Genomic DNA, 20491 nt, shown 5'->3' on the forward strand with positions numbered 1-20491 from the left:
CTGATACCATGTGTTAATGATAAAGTGGATGGTACTGGGTTATTTTAAGAAGATATAATGCAATCAGATTGCTGAGATTTTTGTATGGTTAGTAGTAAATTAATATACATTATTTCCTTTATTTATAAATGCACTGTACATCCCAGGAAAGGAAATGTTACTCTTGATATTTTAATATTTGGCTATGAAATACATTGGATGAAATAACACTTGTAATGAACTATTCTTCCCTCCCTGCAATATTACATAACTCGAGCATAAAAAGTTTCAGATAACTTTCTTTCACCACCCATGATTGTGTGTTCTGAGTACAGTAAGCTCCTGGCTTAGGAAGGGAAATTATTATTTCATAGGATATGTGTATAATTATACGTGGCATGAAGGACTAGGAGTGTGCATTTATTCAGGAAAACAGTTACCCCTAGCATCATTCTAAAAAAAAAAATTCTGTATTTGCAAGTTATCAATAAAAAAATTAAATTTACTCTCTTAAGAACTGTAGAAACAGATGTAAGTAGTAACTTCTGTATCTGGTGCTTTCAGATTTTTTTTATAAAAAAATATCCATTGCCTTCCCCTATACTACTGCATAAATAAATGAAATTATAGTAATAGGACCTTGCTTAAACCTTGTTCGCTTATTGTATTTTTTAGAATTTTTTGTCTCACTGTCACCCCTCAGAAAGTGAAAGAAACATTGCAATATTTTGTTATCAGAAAGGTCTTTGGCAAAATGTGTGTGGTTCAAAAAAAAAAATGGTAATACAAGCAGTCCCCGGTTTATGACAGGTTAGGTTTTTACACTGCGTCATGAACCGAAAAATTGTCAAAAATCTTAAGAAAACCTTACTTTTAATGCTTTGAATATATAGAAAATGATGTAAACTGCATTTTTATTGAGTTTTTCATAAAAAAAAATTAAAATTTTGATTATTCTGCCGTTTTGGAGCCATATTTCTAACGTTGGATCGGTGTACGACGTGTCGTAACCTTGGAACACGTGTCGTAAACCGGGAAATAATTTCTGAGGAATATATTTGAAAAGCATCGTAACCTCGGAATGTCGTAAGCCGGACCTGTCGTAAACTGGGGACTGCCTGTAAATGATGATGTTAGTTATTTTGGAAATATGTTCCAAGTTGGATCAGCTTGATTGACTGAAGTAAAGCTGTATGCGTATGTCGCTGGGGGTTGGGAGAGGGTAATATTAGACAATGTTTATGCTACTTTATCATTCATAATCTAATTCAACAAAATATATCATTTTAAATGTACATTGTATTGTCCATTGGTGTGTGGTTTTTTAACTCCTAACTGCAAAACCCTGTAGGGGTTTAGTGTCGTCAGTGCACCTCATGCAGTGCTCTATAGGCATTACTTAATGTTCTTTGCAGCATCCCTTCGGCCCGTAGCTGCAACCCATTTCATTCTTTGTACTAAATCTCCCTTTATATTTTCTGTCTTCCTACTTTCCACCCTCTCCTAACAATTGATTTATAGTGCAACTGCGAGGATTTCCTCCTGTTACTGCCAGTTTCCATTTCAGCGCTGAACGACCTCGTATGTCCCAGCACTTGGCCTTTGGCCTAAATTGTATATTCTATTCTATTCCTCTTAACTATAAAAAATCTTTTCCAATTTCACGTTGATTGGTCCCCTTAACAAATTTCTAATGCAACATTATTGGTGATACCACAAATAATTTATTCCTTATAATTGTATGATAATGCATTTGTATATTCTTGACATGTCATGCTCATTATAATGATTATTATCTTAGTGTTTGGTTTCTGCCTGTATTGAATGCTTTGTAAGCTTTTTATTTTCTTTGTAAACAGAAAGATGATTGGGATGCTAAGGCAGCTTTGAAAAAGAGAGGAAAGAAGAGGCTGGGGGAAATTGTCAAGGAAGCAGATTCCAAGAAAAAATTTTCAATGGGAAAGTAAGTGTTCCAACTAGTTTTTAACTTCCAACAATCATATGTTTCAGTGTATAAAAACGTTAGTTGAAAATGTTTCAGTAGAAACTAATGATTTACTTTCTTTGTCATGTAATACATAATAGTATTTTATGTATAGTTACATCTTAAGGCTTTGTGTAAAATTCATTGCAAATTTTATAATGTTAAATAATGTATTTAGTGCAGTATTAAAGTACAATTTGTGGGAGGGAATCGATTTAGTATGAATACAAATGATCAAGGTGATAAATTGTTAATGTTCATTACAGTGCAGAGATGTCACGATTATGGAATTTGCATCAAGATAATTTAGAAGCATGTAAATTACCAGAGAGGGACTTTGTACCAGCACTGGAAACGTACTTCAATCCTGCTATTGAACAACTCAGTGGAAAAACAGATGTGAAGGAACAGGACAGGTTAGTGTTTAAGTTTTTGTGTATATTGATGTCTTTTTTGCTAGTAAATGTAATACAAACCTATTTACCCCAGAAATGTAGCGTTATTAGGGAATATTGACAGCGATTTATACATCAATATTTTTTGTAGATTGGAAAGTTTTCTTCTGTTTGATGATACAGCATTAGTTTCCTGGCTCTCTCACCCAATCCAGCACATTCACAGAAGGTTACTGGACATAGGAAAGGTTACAGTTTATGTACACAGAAAAAATGCAAATTACCATAAAAATTGTCATTTTTAACAGTTTAAGTTACTTAAATTGACAGTGATTCAAGAGTGGAATGACAATTTGTGTGTGCTCAGATCAGGTCAGAAACCCATTGAAATATTTTTCACCTGCTCGCCACTACATCTGATGTACATTCCAGTTTGTTGTGGTCTTTCCACCACCTCTGGCCATGAATATTACAATGTTCCGTGGTCACACTTTTTAAAAATCTCAAATTTCTTTGTCAGTGCCCATACTTCAGCCTGCATATATTACATTGCTTCTTATTCTGGGTGGTTATGAGGCTTTTCCATTTCTCATTTTCCCAAGCTTCTTTTTAATCTCTATAGCAAGAGTTTTTTTTTTTTTTTTTTACTTCCAAGAAACTCTTCAGCCTTTGGATTTATGGAAGATTCTTAGGGCTGTTTTGTCATATTTTTGACGTTACAGAAATTTATACTACTGATAGGCTTAGCTTAGAATGATAGCCATATTTTCATATTTGTAGCATGTGAATGACACTACCTAACAGGTAGGAAACAGTTTTGGGAGTACAGTACAGTATTTTGGAGGCTCTTACCCAGTGATTGTAGGCTTAAACCTGAATTGTACCTTATAATTTTCAGTATCATACACCACAAAGTTCAGTTATATGCTGTCATATATTATAATACAAGTATTCAGTTAAAAAAAAATCTGGGTATTCTTGATTTTATTTGCATGAGTAAAAAAGGTACCGTTACGTTTTTAATGGTAATGCAGGTAGCTTTATTTTTGGTGTTTCATGGTTTGACTCATGTAGTTCTTGGTGTGTTGTAAATGAGTGTTATCAGCAATTTTTTTCAAACTGAGGGCATTTCCTGTTGCACATGAAAGGTCAAAATGTTTGGAGTTGACAGTTTTGTATAACTTAGTGCCTGTTTTACTCAAAAGTGCGAGAATTTGTTTAAAATTGCTGTAAAGATAGTTTTTAAGGAATGATATCAACACATGAGCCTTGAAGTTCAAGTGGTTTACATTGAAATACAACTCCACCATCTGTTGGATAGTAGGTAGTAGGCTGTGTAATTTCTTTGTTTTTCAAAGCTAGGCATTTCTGTTTGTAAAAGTCTCCTGAAAATTTTTAGTTTTAACTTAGCCAAAGAATTTTTTTGGATGTTTTCATGCGCCGGATTACCTTTAACCTTGCAAACTTCTCTGTATATATGAATTTTTGTTGGTGAGGTTTTGTGTATATATAATTGAAATGTGTAATATAAGAAAATGTTTTTTGCAGGCTTGTAAATGACAGTAATTTTGGCTGGAGAGGCTTGCGTCTATTAGCAAACAGATCTCCACATTTCTTCACCCATTCAGCCAGCCCAATCGCTACATTGCCAGAATATCTAACAACTATGATCAAGAAATTAGCCAAAGAATTACCGGTATGCTTATTCATGTTGAAAATATAGTATATTTACTTTACTCCTAGATGTTACAAGTTTTCTTAAAGCTTGAGGGCCAAAATTGTTTTTTTTTATTTTCACTTTGCTTTGTTTATATGCCATATTCATTTTGCAGTGATATCACTAGTAAGAGGAAGTTATTTTATCATGAAATTATGAGATAGGCTAGAATTATGCAAAAAAGGTCCTCATGAAATGGTGTCAAAACTAGACAATTGCTTCTTGGTGATTTAAACAATGCTACCCGCAGGAGTTAGGTTGATTATTTGTATTTTATTACATATTGTTTGTAAAAATGGTTCAGTGAAAGTATCAGTGTTTAAGTTTTAAATATGTTGATTGTGAATGTTGACAACTTAAATACTCTTTGCATTGCTAATAATGTATGGATATAAATTCAGATTTTGTGGACTAGCCACAACCAAAAAAGACTGAAACCTTAGGGCTTCCTTTTTCAACCTTGCTAAATTCTTGCCCCTTGTTAGTGAATTTCATTGTCCTTGTAATTATAGATGATTAAGTTAATATGAAATGTTAATTTATGTTTTCATATTTGTATGAAATGTTAATTTATGTTTTCATATTTGTATGTTAAAAATTTATATTTCTGTTTTTACTTTTTATGAAATATAAATCCAAAGATGTTTTCTTATTGTGAACTGTTTTTACCAGTCCCAGTTGTCGGATGATATGAAAGCAGAGGAAGAAGAGGATAAAGAGGATGAAAAGGTAATTTTAGAACAAAATGACGGTGTAAAAGATGAGGAGGAGTCTATGGAGGTTGATGGCGGAGAAGATCGACCAGAGGTGAGGGCCATCAATGAAGAAGAGCAGAAAGCACTTGCCAAAAACCTCGTTAAATTGGGTGGTGACAAGTGGAAGGCTCTGGCCAAGAAACTTGGATTCCAAGATGATGAGGTAATTCTCATGTATTTTTAATTTTACACATTAACAACATAATGTGGGTTAATGAATTGTATAGGGTGATGTGCATTTGGTGCTTTTTTTTTTTTTTTTTTTTCTCTCCAAAAAAGTTTAAATACTTGATTAATATTTTAATTATTCTGCTGCAGTTTGTAAATTCATTTTTGCATATCAAAATAAAGGTAGTTTTTATATTATGCTTAACATTTTTGTGAATTCCATAATAGTTATGGTAAAAAATTTATTGAACCAGAGCTGTGAGCTACATTTCTAGACTTGTAGATTGGAGCTGAAGTATCTGGTATTGAATGAGTGGGGTGATTTGGTGCCAGACAATGTTAAAGTAGGTGTGAAAGTGTTGCTGGGAGCCACAGTGATGTTGCAGACTACTTTTTTGTATAAGTCAAGCAAAATTTACAAGTAAAGCCTGCAAAAGTACAAGAAAAATGAAGCAAAATTATAAAAATAAATTTGTTCATGAAACTTACCTGTCAGATATATATATAGCTGTATTCTCCGAAGGTCTGACAGAATTTCAAATTTCGCGGCACACGCAGTGGCCGGGTCAGGTGGTTAGTACCCATTCCCGCCGCTGGGAGGCGGGTATCAGGAACCATTCCCATTTTCCATTCAGATTTTTCTCTGTCGCTGGGTGTTGTCAATAACTGTTGTCTGCACCTCCGTCATAGGATTTGCTTTTTCTAAATTACTGAGTATCTCATTGTCTTTGGTATTTTGACTTTGATCGGTAGATCGGCATACGCTTTTTTGACTTTTCTTTGGGTTTTGATTTAGATTATCATTATGTCTGGGTCTAGCTCTGCTAGTTACCGTATGCGTGTGTGATGTCTGAATGTAAGGTGAGGTTGCCAAAGCTGCGGTTGACTCACACTATTTGTTCTAACTGTAGGAAGCATATATGCATGTTGAATGATAGGTGTGATGAATGTGCTTTGTCTGAAAATGAATGGAGAGCGTATGATAAATATGTGAGGAAGTTGGAGCGTGATCGACTGAGGAGGTCTTCCTCCAGGAGTGCTTCTCTTGCGGAAGTGTTGATGTCGGCCCTAACTCCCTGTACCTTTAGATCCTAACCCTGTGGTTTTGTCTCCTGCCCCTGAGATCGTGCCAGTGGAGACTAATATGCTTTCCGCTATGATGGAATCGATTCGTGCTTTAGAATCTAAGGTGTCAGCTCTCCAAGATAAGTGTTGTGAAGTGACTAGTGCCCCAGTGCAGTGGAGGGGGCGTCAGACCGGCCCCATCATGCCTCTAGGCCTGGACCTCTGCTGACTCCCAGGACTCAGGAGAGAGCATGTCGAAGCCGAAGGAGGGTGACGGGAACCCCACCGGTCTGGCGCCCCTTCGCAGGTCCTGAAGACGTTTCCCAGGCTGCCCAGGCTCGATCTCGTGTTCGGGTCCTGAAGGACTGCTTCTCGCCTTCTGACACGCCCTCCCCACGCAGGGGTTGGAACCGTCAGATAGACTCTCGCCCTCTTAAGAGAAGCTTTAGGGAGGAGGACGCTTCACGCCCTCTCTCCTACTCTGTGCTCCTCGCCAGAGTTTGTGGATGCGTTCCCCGCAAAAAGAAGTACCGGACGTCATCCCAAGAAGACGTTTTGAGCGCCCAAGAGCTCTCTCCCTCCTCAAGAGAAGAGGATGAGGACGCCTCGTCCTTCTGCCTCTAGGTTCCGTGATTCTCCAGAGAGAGGCGTCACCAACGAGGACCCTTATTGCCTCCATGCAGCAGCAACTCTCCTCGTTCATTGCAGAGAGAGAGTCCAGGTCCCGTCCTCGTCGGAAGGATGTTAGACTTCCAGTGAAGAGATCTAGGCGGTCTCCTTCTCCTGCTCCTCGCTCGTCACCTTCGCCTGCTTCGCCGCCGTCGTGGAAGGAACCCCAGACTCGTCCCCAGAGGGTGTTGGGGAGGATCGCCTTGACGCCACCCCAGGACGCCCTCCTCCCTTCTCGTTCTAGACGCCATGTTCTCCATTTTGTTGATGACGCCGCCAGGCTTATGACGTTCGTCATGCTGCCAGACGTGACGCCCGGCTGGACGCCAAGAAGCTCGCCATGCTGCCAGACGTGACGCCCCGATGGACGTTTTGACTCCCTTCAAGACGCTCCACCTGCCGTTGCTGTCGGCTCTCGTGGTTCCTGGTTCTCCAGCTGCTTTGCACGCCAGTTCCTCTTCCAAGCAGAGGTCCCTGCGGCGTGTTTCCTCTCCAACTCTCTCTGCTCTTCCCCGCCCGATGTTGGAGATAGACTCAGGGTCTCGGAGTCTGAAGATGAGTTGAAGGATCAGTCCTCGCCGTCGGACTACCAGATCCTCGCAAGCTGTTGAAGGAATTGTTTCCTGACAAGTTTCTGCCGGCAGTACTCTCTCCTCCTTCTCAACTGACTTCTACTAAGTCTAGGAAAGCTCCGGGATTTCTGAAAATGACTAAATCGCTCTCCACTAAGCTGGCCTTCAAGAAAGTCCATTTGTGGATGGACTCGCAAGGCTCAAGGAAAGTCTTCTTTTCGCCCTTCCCCTTCAAGACTCTCGGAAAAGCGGCGATGTGGTATGAGACCGAGAAGACTTAGGCTTACGCTCTTCCTTCCTCATCTAAGGGAGACTTCGCCGCTCGTTGATTCGAGTAGGAGGTCTCATCTGTCGACGGCCAAGATTCCTGGACTCTTACGGAGATGGACCATCTTTTGAAGGGCCTTTTCAAGACGTTAGAAGTTTTCAACTTCCTTGACTGGTGTCTTGGAGCTTTGGACCTTAAGTCTCGAGTCAGGACTCGATCTCCTTGTCGGACCTTTTGAGCGCCTTGTCTTGTATGGACAAGGCGGTCCGAGATGGTTCGGACGAATTGGCCTCGCACTTTGCGCACTGGAGTGCTCAAGAAGAGGTCTCTATTCTGCGGCTTCATTAAGTCCGCCTCCTTGGCACAGAAAGGAGAACTGTTGTTTGCTCCCTTTCCAATCATCTTTTCCCGGCTTCGTTGGTAAAGGACATCGCTGCAAGCCTACAAGAGAAGACCACACAGGACCTGTTGGCTCAGTCATCGGCGCCCTGCGGTTCCTGTGACTCGACGACGCCAAACCGTCAACTTTCTCCCAAGATGAAGAAGCCCTTTCGCGGCCGGAGCATCCTCGAAGCCTTCTTCTCGAGGAAAGAACCTCTCGAGAGGTAAAGCCCTTGCTAGAGGTAGGGGCAAGAAGTGATGTGATTCTCCTCCAGATACCGTGGGTGCCAGGCTTCTTATGCGTTTTCAAGTCTGGAGAGTGAGAGGGGCAGACAGTTGGTCCTTTCGGTTTTAGAGAAAGGATACAAGATCCCTTTCCTTTCTCCCCCTCCCTTAAGCCTTTCGCCCCTTGGACCTCTCTCCGTCTGCACGGTCCAGGAAAACAAGAGATCCTATACGACCTGCTGCGGCAAATGCTCGTCAAGAGAGCAATAGAACAGGTCGTAGACCTGAATTCCCGGGCTTCTACAACAGGCTGTTCCTGGTCCCAAACAGTCGGGAAGTTGGAGACCTGTGCTGGATGTCAGCAGCCTGAACTGGCTTCGCCGCGAAAGAAACTTTCAAGATGGAAACGGCGCAGTCTGTTCTAGGAGCCTTAAGACCTGGGGATTGGATGGTATCCTCGACCTTCAGGACGCGCACTTCCACGCACCGATACATCCTCAGTCAAGGAAGTTCCTGAGGTTCGTCTTGAGGGGAAAGGTGTATCAATTCAGAGCTCTTTGCTTTGGCCTGTCCACAGCTCCCATGATTTTCACCGTCATCATGCGGAATGTAGCAAGGTGGCTGCATCTGGCAGGCGACGTGTGTCGCTCTACTTGGACGACTGGCTGATTCGAGCGCCATCGAGGGAGAGGTGTCTGGAGGATCTTCAAGCAACTTTAAACCTGACGAAGGAACTCGGCCTGCTGGTCAACTTCGAAAAGTCACACCTGACTCTCAACGCAGTCCATCGTGTATCTGGGGATTCAGATGGACTCAGTGGCTTTTCGGGCTTTTCCGCCCCGAACGCCAACAGCTGTGCTACGAAAAGTCCTGGCCTTCCTAGGGAAAGAAACCTGTTCGGTGAGGGAGTGGATGAGTCTGCTGGGGACCATTTCCTCACTGGAAAAGTTTGTTTTCCTAGGGAGACTACATCTCAGGCCTCTTCAGTTCTTCCTGCAAGACAACTGGGAAGACAAGGAAAATCTCGAGTTGTCTCTCAAACTTTCCCCTCAAGTGAAGGAGCATCTCAGGTGGTGGTTGGATCCTCGAGGCTTTCAGAGGGCGTGTCTCAGCCTTCCGAATCCCGACCTAGTGTTGTTCTCCGACGCGCCAATGTCGGGTGGGGAGCAACACTGGGCAAGAGAGAAGTGTCAGGCATCTGGAGAGGGGAACAGGTGGCCTGGCATATCAATATGAAGGAATTAGGGGCGATTTTTCTAGCCCTTCGATTCTTCCAAGATCAAGTGTCCGGTCGCACAGTCCAGGTAAACGCGACAATACCACTGCTCTATCTTACCCTGAAAAACAGGGAGGCACTCATTCTCGTTCCTGTTCGTTCTTGCGTAAAGAGATCCTGTTGTGGGCGAGTTCCAGGAACGTTACGATCTTGACGAGGTTCGTAGCAGGCGCTCAGAACGTGAGAGCGGACCTGCTAAGTCGTCGTCATCAACTGCTCCCGACAGAGTGGACTCTGAACCAGGAGGTGTGCCAAAAACTGTGGGGTTTATGGGGTCGTCCCTTAGTAGACCTGTTTGCAACGTCAAAGAACAACAGGCTTCCGCTTTACTGCTCTCCTGTCCTGGATCCAGGAGCAGTGTCAATAGACGCCCTTCTTTGGGACTGGTCTCGTCTGACCTTTACGCTTTCCTCCCTTCAAGATCCTGGGAGAAGTGGTCAGGAAGTTAGGCGTGCCGCAAGATACGAGGATGACTCTGATCGCTCCGTATTGGCCTTACAAGGAGTGGTTTCCGAGGTAATGTCGCTTCTGGTAGACTTTCCAAGGGTGTTACCTCTTCGTCCAGATCTACTCAGACAGCCCCACCATCAACGATACCATCAAAACCTCTCGCTCTCGGTCTGACTGCGTTCAGACTATCAAAATGCTGGCGAGAGCGAGGTTTTTCAAGCAGGTGGCAAGAGCGATCGCGAGAGCCAGGAGAACATCCTCGATCGCAGTTTACCAATCGGTGGGTCGATTTCGGCAGTGGTGTACTCGCAGAGGGATTTCTCTTCCTCTCGACCACTGAGCCAGATTGCAGACTTCCTTCTTTTCCTTAGGGAAGTTCCAAGCTGGCAGTCTCTACTATTAAGGGGTATAAGAGTATGTTGTCGGCGGTCTTTCGCACAGAGGATTAGATATCGCCAACAATACGGACCTCCATGACCTCATTAGGTCGCTCGAGACGACTAAGGTGCCTCAGTTTTTGGTTCCATCTTGGAACTTGGACGTGGTTCTTAAGTTCCTGATGCAAAGCCCTTTTGAACCCCTTCATGCTGCTTCTTTGAGGGACTTAACAAAGAAGACTTTATTTTTAGTGGCTCGCTACTGCAAAGAGAATCAGTGAGATTCATGCAATATCTAAGTCAGTTGGTTTTAAAGGAGACGATGCGGTGTGTTCTCTCCAACCGTCGTTTCTTGCCAAGAATGAGAACCCGTCTCACCCTGGCCCAAGTCCTTTGAATTGAAAGGTTTGGCGGGTATTCTGGGCCAGGAACCAGAAAGACTGCTTTGCCCTGTTCGGCTCTAAAATTCTACTTGAACAAGACTAAAGAGTCGAGAGGTCTTGCAGACAGGTTATGGTGCTCGGTGAGAAGACCTGACGTCCCCATGTCAAAGAATGCGCTGGCTTTCTTCTTGAGGTCCACCATTCTGGAAGCGCATAAAGTTGTCAGGAGAGTGACTTAACTTTTGAAGGTTAAAGCGCATGAGGTTCGGGCTGTGGCAACGTCAGTAGCCTTCAAAAGAACATGGCTCTGAGCGAGATTATGAATGCCACTTTTGGAGAAGTCATTCTGTGTTCGCTCTCATTACCTAAAAGGACGTAAGAACAGTGTATGAGTCTTGCTGTTCATTGGGACCTTACGTTTCGGCTGTGTACGATCTTGGGAGAAGGAGGCAGTACCCATCCTATCCTTTAATGTATGGTTAGGAATAGTTTTAAAATTTTTGGTTGTGTTTTTATGGTTGTGGGTAGACTGTGGGGGCAGTCTTCCCTTTCCTTAGTTTTTTACTAGTCAAGATGTTTGGTAGGTCAGGTGGTTATTTTTGTCTCTTTGCTTCCTTCTTGAGGGCTACGATCTGGGCACATAGTGGTCACGTCCCCGTTGACAGATCGTCTGGAACTCTCCAACCTTATAGGTCTCTACCTCGGTTGAAACTCCAGTAAAGCAGACGCAGACTTGGGTGACAGTAATCACGAAGTCAGCTATGCTAAAAGGTAAGGAAACCAAGATGTGTAATCATCTACATTGTTTTGTTTCTCAATCCTATGCTGTCTCTGCCCACCTCCAATGGTGCGATTCAGCTATATATATATCTGACAGGTAAGTTTCATGAACAAAATGATATTTTAATGATAAAATAAGGTTTGTTCATACTTACCTGGCAGATATATATCTTGTAGTGCCCACCCTCCTCCCCTCAGGAGACAATGGCACTATGAAAATCTGAATGGAAAATGGGAATGGTTCTGATACCGCCTCCCAGCGGCGGAATGGGTACTAACCACCTGACCGGCCCTTCGTGTGCAAAGCGAAATTTGAAATTCTGTCGGACCTTCGGAGAATACAGCTATATATATATCTGCCAGGTAAGTATGAACAAACCTTATTTTATCATTAAAATATCATGTTTAAAGACAAGTGAAAAGAAAAAGCAGCAATTGCCCCTCACATATTTTCCATTACAGAACCTCCCATTTTCTCATTACACCACTCAACTGTTTTCATTTCCTCTTCTGTCATCATATGCCCACAGACACTCCCTGCTCACCTTTTCTGTAGTTTTCCATATGTCCTTCATTTTCTCTTAGTATGCTCTTCTCAATACCTTCACTCAGTTACATTTACAGCACCATTTTCACCTCTGGGTCTCCAGCATAAACTTGTTTCTTTAACATTTCTTTAACTTCCATATTTCTTATGTTCCATTTCAAATAAGGATCTGGTATGCCCCAACAACACCACCTCTCATCATTATGTCCATGAACTTCCTGTTCATGTACCGTGTAAGCACCGCACATTGTGTTGAATGTGAAAACATACCCACTTGAAAATCATTCAGCAAATAAGAATTTTCTGTCATCCCTGCTATATGTGATAACAACAGCCTTAAATCTCTGGTTGTTCATTACAACCTGTTAATCATAAGGTGCCTAATTCTATGTAGAACTAATCTCAGTAGCACCATTATCCTAAAAAGAACATTGCCATTCATACCATGCTCCTTGGTATCCCAGTTGATCCGATTAGTGCTATCCCAAATTGTCTCTGAGTGTCCTTAGCTCTTGCATCATCTTGCTTTTGCAACAAGATTTTTGTCACTTGTTTTATTCATATTCTGGGATTTTAGTACCCTTACAGGTGTGTCTGTGTTTAAGGAAACTGACTTCCATCTGTCTCCTCTTGTGGGATATGAATAGTTACCCAAAATTGATATTTTTCAGGGTGGCTTAGTTGATAATTCTCTCATTGTTTCTTGTTATCACTGCATATTTATACCCATATCAATTCATTCATCATAGCGTGTGGCTGTGTAATGTATGATTTATTGTATTTTTGCTCACTTGTCGGAGAAGGGATGTTTGGGAAGTAATTTTCTTCTTGATTTTATCCGTTTGATTGTAAATGGTGACCTTTGCACTGATTAAGCTTCGCTCCATTCTGGCCATATATTAATTTATCTCTGGTTTCTAATCAAGTATAGGGTGTAGTATTGCAGTGCTAGGTACATTGAATACTGGATTAAGGGTTTGGTGAAATTTTGCATCAAGGTTAACAAGGTTATTACTGTTCTGATCTAGTTCTACCTCAGCTCATTTGGCTCTTGTGTGTCATCCTGGACAAAGCGCATCACCTTATGTGCTTATCTTGTTAAAATAAAGTGTTCACTGCAGAAAACTTGTTCTACCTACTTGGATTTGTTCAAGTTCATGCAGAAGAGAGCATGCATGTGCCATAACCAAGATTCCTACCAACATGTCTTCAAATACTACAGCCAATGATAAGTCACTACTGTGTTAATCCCCTTTTCCCATATTAAGGAGCAGCTATCCTTGGACAGTGCTACTACAAGTGCTATGCCACCAGATACAGAAGTGACAGTTTCTCTCTCACCAAGGATCTGGCTGCCCTTGCTCGCTCTCCCCCTAGACAGAAAACTGACCATTCCTCTCGCTTCTTGCTGCTTATCCCTGGCTGCAACATCCTTTTGTTCCTGTTCCCCAGCAGTCCAGCCTTGGCCTTAGAGCCACCCACCTCTGCTTTATCCACCTCCTGCTTCCTCCCCAGAGTGCATTTATGGAGTGGATTCAACAAAATTTGTATCATCAGTTCAGTCCGAACATTGGTCTACCCAATACCAGACATTATTGCCCAGTGCATCACTGTTTACAACAGTTCCCCACTGCTCTGCTGAGGCATTGTCTTTCCTGGTTGGATGCAGCATTAGCCTTACATGCAGTTGTCCTCAAAATGTTCTCAGCTTCCTCTGCAACTCCTGTGGATGGGCCTCATACTGACTCTAGTTCTTTGCCAAGTAGCAAGAATCTAGGGAAGAAGTAAATGAGACCTGTTGTTGAGTACTCATCCATATTGATCCTATCCACTAGGTGAGTGTAAACTATTGCTCTACTCCTCAGCCCTCAGGAGGCCCATACCAGAATGTCTTGCTTTAGGGGAACTTAGAGCAAAACTATCACCTGGATCATAGAATTGCTAGACCTGGGGGGGCATCTCTCTTGTTCTCTCGTAAATAGCCATTCATGCATTTTATGATAACAGGATGTAGTGAACAAGCAATGCTTTTCTTACAAACCCATTAATCATACGTTCTAAGCCTTCCTGTCTTCCCCATCATTTATGCAGTCCCAGAGGGACAACAGAATGAGTGTAGATGCTGAGTGGTAGGAAGAACTTAACCGAATTGAGCAAGTTCATTCCTTTCAGGATAATGGTGTGACTGGGATTAGTTTTACTTGGAATAAGGTATCTTATGATAAATATGATTGTGATAAAATGTATTTCGTTGTCATAAATTCTGAAATCATAGTGAAATTTCATAAGCATGTACAAGGGATGTTTAATTTGGAACAAAGTGGTATAGTTCTTGATTCTGATAAAAACAAATGCCCCATTCAGTAAGCTTGATATTCCTTCCTTCAGATTGAGTATATGGAGACAGAGAAAGGCAAGAAGGGCAGTCCAGAAGGTGCAGCTGTGTACATGTTCCATCTTTGGGTGGAAAATGAAGGTGAGGAGGCCAACAAGGACAACTTGCTCTACACTCTTGGTGGATTGAAGATGACAGAAATAGCAGAGGGAGTCTTCACCTGATGTTCCTCTAATTTGTCCTTTAAAGCAGATTTATCATAGATTTTGTCAGTGTAGGAAATGATTTAGTTATCGTAAAAGTTCAGTTTTATTTTTTTTAATTATCTTTTGTTTTAAAGGTTTCTGTAAATATATAACTGATCAAACTGTTCAGTTGTGTATTGAAAGCAGTGTCTGAACTGAAAATTTTATTTATGTGAATGAACTAGTTCTGACAGTTGAATAAATGGTAGTTGCCAGTCATGAAAATGGATAATTATTGTGGTGTTATATAAATGTATGTACTCAGGTTTTTGAAATACACTTTCACACCCATTTCTGTGCCATTTTCGTAGATTGGTCATGAAGAGATGCATTATATTGTTGTGTGACTGTAATTCTTTATGTATGCAGTAACTGAAATGTATTGGTGAGAACATTGGTAATTTTCCAATAAATCTTTAAAGCCAAGTTGACAGTTTGTTTCAGTTTGAAGTATTGTATTTTGGTGATAATTGTATGGATACAAAGAGGAGTAATTTAGCCAACAGCTTTTGTTGCACATCACTCCTTTACAGTAGCCGTGAAGGCCTTCTGTGGACATCAGCTGCATTCTTCTTAATTAATTTGTATTTAGTTTTTAAAGAGTGAGCTAGTTACACAAAGTATTTTTATAGGAATTTGAACTTAACTCATATTGTTTGGTATGGTATAAGGGATGTTTGAGTTTACAGAGATTCTTTTATAGGCTTTCATTCTGAATGTGGTAGTATGAGCCATCCCTTGGTAGCATTTGTAATCATTGTGGTCCTATATAACACGTTCAGTAATTATTGAATTATATTCTTGTTTCAGTAACTGTTTTACATTTGTCAGTGAATGTTAATTGAAGTCTTTATTACAGTAATCCCATATAGCATATGTCTTGTGGTTGGTTTTATGTTTTTTAATCTTTATGTTGTTTATATGTCAGTGACATTCATACAGTAATTTAGGGAAATTGGTATTGCACATTAAGAAGAGACATTAGACTCCTTAGGCATGTATGTTGAGAACATGGTCTGATGACTAACTCTCAAGTCTTCTTTTTACTACTTTCAGTGTTTGCTGGCCCAGGTAATGCCATTTATTTTAGTTTAAGTAAGAGGCAGGACACTCTTGGAGGTAAGTAAAAGCAACATTGTAAAAAAGTAATAGTAGAGACAAGAGCATGGAAAAGATATAAGTAGATGGTTAGTACTTTTGATTCTTGGTACTGCAAGGTTCAGTCTTCAATGCAGAGAAGGGTTCTTAGAGAAAGGGGGTGAACGAATATCCTCAAATGTGAGTGAATTATAAAGTAGTTATCATCCACATCATGCTGTCCCATACCTGTAAGTCAAACAGGCTCAATCTTTGGAAAGCCCGTGTAGCAAACACAAAAGCCAAATGGAAAAACACATCAAATTTGACAAAAATAATTATCTCACAAATTCGGAAGCTAACTGACCAACTTTGACTTTACTGTACGAAGCAACTGTTACGTATATTACAAACTGTGGCTGTTAGACATACAGATAAGTCGAAGATACAACTTTGAAAAGTGGGTCCAATTCATAATGAAGGTATCAAAGTACTCTGGAGATTTTAAATCTTCCCCAAACTTCCATCCAAGTTGAGAAAGGTGAACCCCTTATAACTCTTCATTGTGATTTATAACATGTAGTGAGTAAAATTACAAGCACCTGACCTAAAAACAAGAAATATATTTATAAATAATCACTCGTCACCTTTCCCAGTTAGTCAACACGCGTCAAATTTTCTCCAGTAATATAACTATTTCTTCCTTCAGTTATGCTCAAGGTACAAATTTGAGTACAACTATGCAAATATCCCAGAACATCATGTAATCGAATGCTTAAACATACAGGGTGATGCTATGCAGTATATACGTTGAAGGGTCCACATCATCAGTTGTGTGATTTGCAGGGTACTACCCAACAAAGCATACCGGTTTTCCTTGCCTAACAGTGCTACTGTTCTTGCACAGGCTGTATTGGATAATGAAGCTAATAGTAACATGAAAAGAGAGCCCGTGTTGGAATCTGAAATTATGTAATTTTGACTTTAATTTGGTCCTCATTTGATCCATGGATATTTTATAATAGATGTTCAGTTATGATCTGTTCTCTATTTGCTCTTGTAAAGCATTTCAGGCATCAAAAATCTTACTCCCACAACTACTGCATAGCCATTTGCATAAATTTTCAATACTTTCTCAGTACGTCGTGGCACTCTCAGGTTAAGGGAGGTCGGCTGATGCCTCCCCTCTCATCCGATTGGCCGAACCACATTGCCACCAGTGCCTTATTTTATGTTTTTGACTGGTTTCCAGCTGGCGCTAGAGGATTCTATCCGCACGGTCTTACCGTAGGTTTGTGGCTATGAAAAATACAAATTAATTAAAAATTTATTTTGTTTATGTTGACTTTCTGTCCCCTCTTCAACCTTTTAACCCTTTCTTGCAAGATTTAGGATGTTTAGCAAAGCCTTGTTTTATTTTTAGCCTTTAGATGCTGATTGGTACTGATGTCCTGTCAGTTCTAGAAAGGGATTTTGGATCCAGGTGGCAACAGGTTATTAGAGAAAGGTAATTTTTCTTTTAAGTTCTTGTAGTTATCCAGAATCTGTATCTTTGCTTAATCATTTGTTGCCACTGAAATTTACTTCGGGGGAAATAGGAAAGGGTGTGTCAGGTTAATCAGGTAGTTTTCTGTCTTGCAATATTTTAGATGTTTATTAATGCATTATTTTATTTTTTTAGCCGTGAGATGCTGATTGTTATTGAGGAAAGGGATTGGAATCCAGGTGGCAGCAGATTATTTTAAAGGTACTTTTCCTTTAAGTAATTGTAATTATGCTGATTTTATGAAATAGTCATCTCCTTTAGTAAATCTGGTTATTTTCTTGCAAGATTTAAAATGTTTAGTAATAGTTTATTTGTTCCTGTGGGGATACAGACCAACACATTTTATGTGGAGTATCTTGAGTGCATGAGCTGGATTGCGGTCATTGATTTGGAAATAAGGGTAGCTTCATGGTGGAGATGGGGTGAGTGATTGGTGGGAATACCGTCAGTTACTTTGTGCGGTCAGTCACTTTTTGTTTGGCTGCCTTAGAATGTAGATATGTTACCCTTAGAAAGCAGACATTTTACCCTTTTCTCCCATTGTGATTGTTGAAACCAGGATAATTTGCCTGTTATTTTCCTTTATTGCTTTTCAGTTTTTACTGTTCCCATTTTTGTATCCTTTTGAGTTCGTTGTGTTTTTCTCAAATTGAGAAGAAACATGAGCAACATCGGTGTGAGGGACTTGAATGACCATATGATTATTTCATGTCTCCCACTTCGATAGACCCAAATAAGCATCGTTCTTATTGTTGGGGAAAAGCATGCATCTCATCTCCCCTTGTGAGAAATGTGCTGATTGGTCCTGTGCTTGGTGGGAAAAGTTTGATAAACAAAGGAGGAAGGACAAAATGCATTCGCTGGCATTGTCAGGAGGGTATGTTATCCCTTAGATGCAGGTTATCTATAATGCTGTCAGTTCAAGGAAAGGATGTTGGACTATTAAGTAATTGAAGTTATCCTGATTTTGTGTCTGCTTAGCCATTTGTTGTCGTTGCAGTATTCTTACATGAAGTGGGGAAAGAGTGACAGATTAAAATGTTTAGTCATGAGGGCTTCTAACATGGATTGTATTCATATTCATGTTAAATATATATGGATTTTTTATGAAGTACAGTATTTCAAGTGAAAAATTTTAATAAAAATAAAGTTGTAAAGGAGGGTGACCACGTAATGTACATTAATTTGACGAGTCATCTTGGATGATTGAATTTTCCATGTTTAGCAGATCATTTTGTATGACCAACATGAACAAGAGTATAATAACATGAATATCAACATTTTAAAATCTTTAAACAAATTTTTTTGTCAGAAGTTTTGACATTTTCAGTTTATCCAATTGCTGAATTCAGGCATTGCGATTTAATAGATGAAGTTGAATGTATTTTACCAACAAACCCTTTGCACCAGGTGTCAAAATTATGTCTCAGATGAAATCATTTATTAACAATAATGATACATCTCTGAAGGGGCTTCAGCAGCTGTCACAGCAGATTCATGGGCAGAATTTTGATGGGAAGGAAGAGCCAGTCTAATGTGATCTGGAACAATGGTCCTTGTTGAGAACCTTTGGCCGAACAAAATGCTCAAGGGAGGCTTGCCCGGAGAGCCACAAAGCCTTCCACAGCTCCTTGTCTCTTGGGGTTGCCTCAGTGCCATGTTATCAGAGGCAGAAATGTGAGTAGCAAATCAAGGGTTTACTTGCAAGTTTCCTGCCTCGGCACTAGGCATGAAAAACTAAGCTGGTTGTCATCTGGTTTGCACATAGTGGGAAACCACCGACAGTACCTTCTTCCCCCGTGAAACGATATATTTTCCACTGGGCAGGAGACCAAGAACTGTCCTCACAAGTCAGGGACATCTCTATGTACATGAAAAGACTTTAGGTTTGTATCTTTGAAAAATGCAAATTACGTTGATGTATCTTGCAAATTTGCAGTTTTTAGATAAACCACAGACATTATTCTCCCAGCACTGTATTACTTTCAAAAATATCCTCAATGATTCCTTCGAGCGTCAGGAATTCTTCAGGGTTGCTCTTTTGTCTTGTTTTTCATTATGTTCTTGTCACATTTATTATCTCATGTGAAGTTCAGGAGTACATTTTTCTAATATATAATTTTTTGTTGTAAAGTCACTGATTGTGTAGTATAAGTAATCAGTAGTAAGAGAATTATTGTTGTTACAATTGCATTAAGTCAGTGTGTGTTTAGTCAAGCGAACAGTTACATTCCACATAGCTATTGCATAGTGATTATACATATATGAACCTGAACTCTTATTGTTTTGCTGCAAACTTGAAGAGCACTTTGGTATGGAGTATTTTGTAAACTAGTCAGTCTAAAATCATTGTCACTGCGCAAAGAAAACTCCGAAAACTGAATAGCAAAAGGAAATCTTTGAGGAGACAGATGAAAACAAGATCTAATACTGTAAGGAACTGCAAGCTAAATATATTTGATATTCTGGCTCTGAGGAAATTACACATGCCTGTATTAACCCCAGCGTAATGACAACTGGGTGATGGGAAATTCTCTTCAACCTTGTTTTCCATATTACCACATTTTAATTTATCCTCAAGTTTAGGTTGAGAAATCAAGGACAAGTGATTGATTAACATGATGGATATTGAAGAAACTGGATCCTCCACAGCTTTTAACTCTGGACTAGTGAAGAATTGTTTGCATCTACTATATCAAAATAGCTGCGACAATGCATTGAGCCTAAACTCCAGGTACAGCACACTGTGAGCCTTGAAGAATGGTAGACAAATATAAAGATTGGATTTGCTGAGTGATGATGGATACAAAACAAAGTTGGGAACAGAAATCCACGAAACTAATTGTACAATGACAACTTGTGAACAACCACGCAACTTTTGCTTCGCTGTCATCAGGGACAAAAACCCTTCCTGTTCCTACGTTTAAGGGAGACTTTGCAGAAGTTAAATTTGCTGGCACACATTGTTGTTCACCTGAAATGTATTGACAAGTTGGTTTTGTCAACTACTACATGAACTGTCATGAGCACATCAATTCTCTACCAAGTAATGTAACGTCAAGACAAGAATTAGGATAATAGGCAGTTTCCTCCCCAGTCCCTGCCAAACTAATCACACCCAAGGAAATGAGCCTCCACTATTCAAAAATCTTAATACACCATGTAAAATTCTCTATGAGAAGTTATTTTAATATAGGTATCTATACAAACATTCAAAATGAGATGGAAAATGTTTCAAAGATCACAAAGTATCTTGTGAAACAATGTTACCATCATTACTACTTTGTGAAAGCACTA

The 20491-nt window shown here is 40.3% G+C and overlaps 1 protein-coding gene across 1 annotated transcript in view; it reads left to right on the forward strand.

The window, feature by feature from the left end:
* Nucleotides 1-14997, forward strand: part of Hpr1 (THO complex 1-like protein Hpr1) — a 28734-nt gene extending 13737 nt beyond the window's left edge. The window contains exons 10-14 of the mRNA XM_067082732.1: nt 1839-1942; nt 2230-2379; nt 3907-4054; nt 4748-4993; nt 14380-14997. Coding sequence (XP_066938833.1) covers nt 1839-1942; nt 2230-2379; nt 3907-4054; nt 4748-4993; nt 14380-14550 — 819 coding nt within the window. The 3' untranslated portion in view covers nt 14551-14997. The remainder of the gene's footprint in view (nt 1-1838; nt 1943-2229; nt 2380-3906; nt 4055-4747; nt 4994-14379) is intronic.
* The last annotated feature ends 5494 nt before the right edge of the window (nt 14998-20491 follow it).

This window comes from Macrobrachium rosenbergii, chromosome 39, assembly GCF_040412425.1.
Source record: "Macrobrachium rosenbergii isolate ZJJX-2024 chromosome 39, ASM4041242v1, whole genome shotgun sequence".
NCBI classification, from domain to species: domain Eukaryota; kingdom Metazoa; phylum Arthropoda; class Malacostraca; order Decapoda; family Palaemonidae; genus Macrobrachium; species Macrobrachium rosenbergii.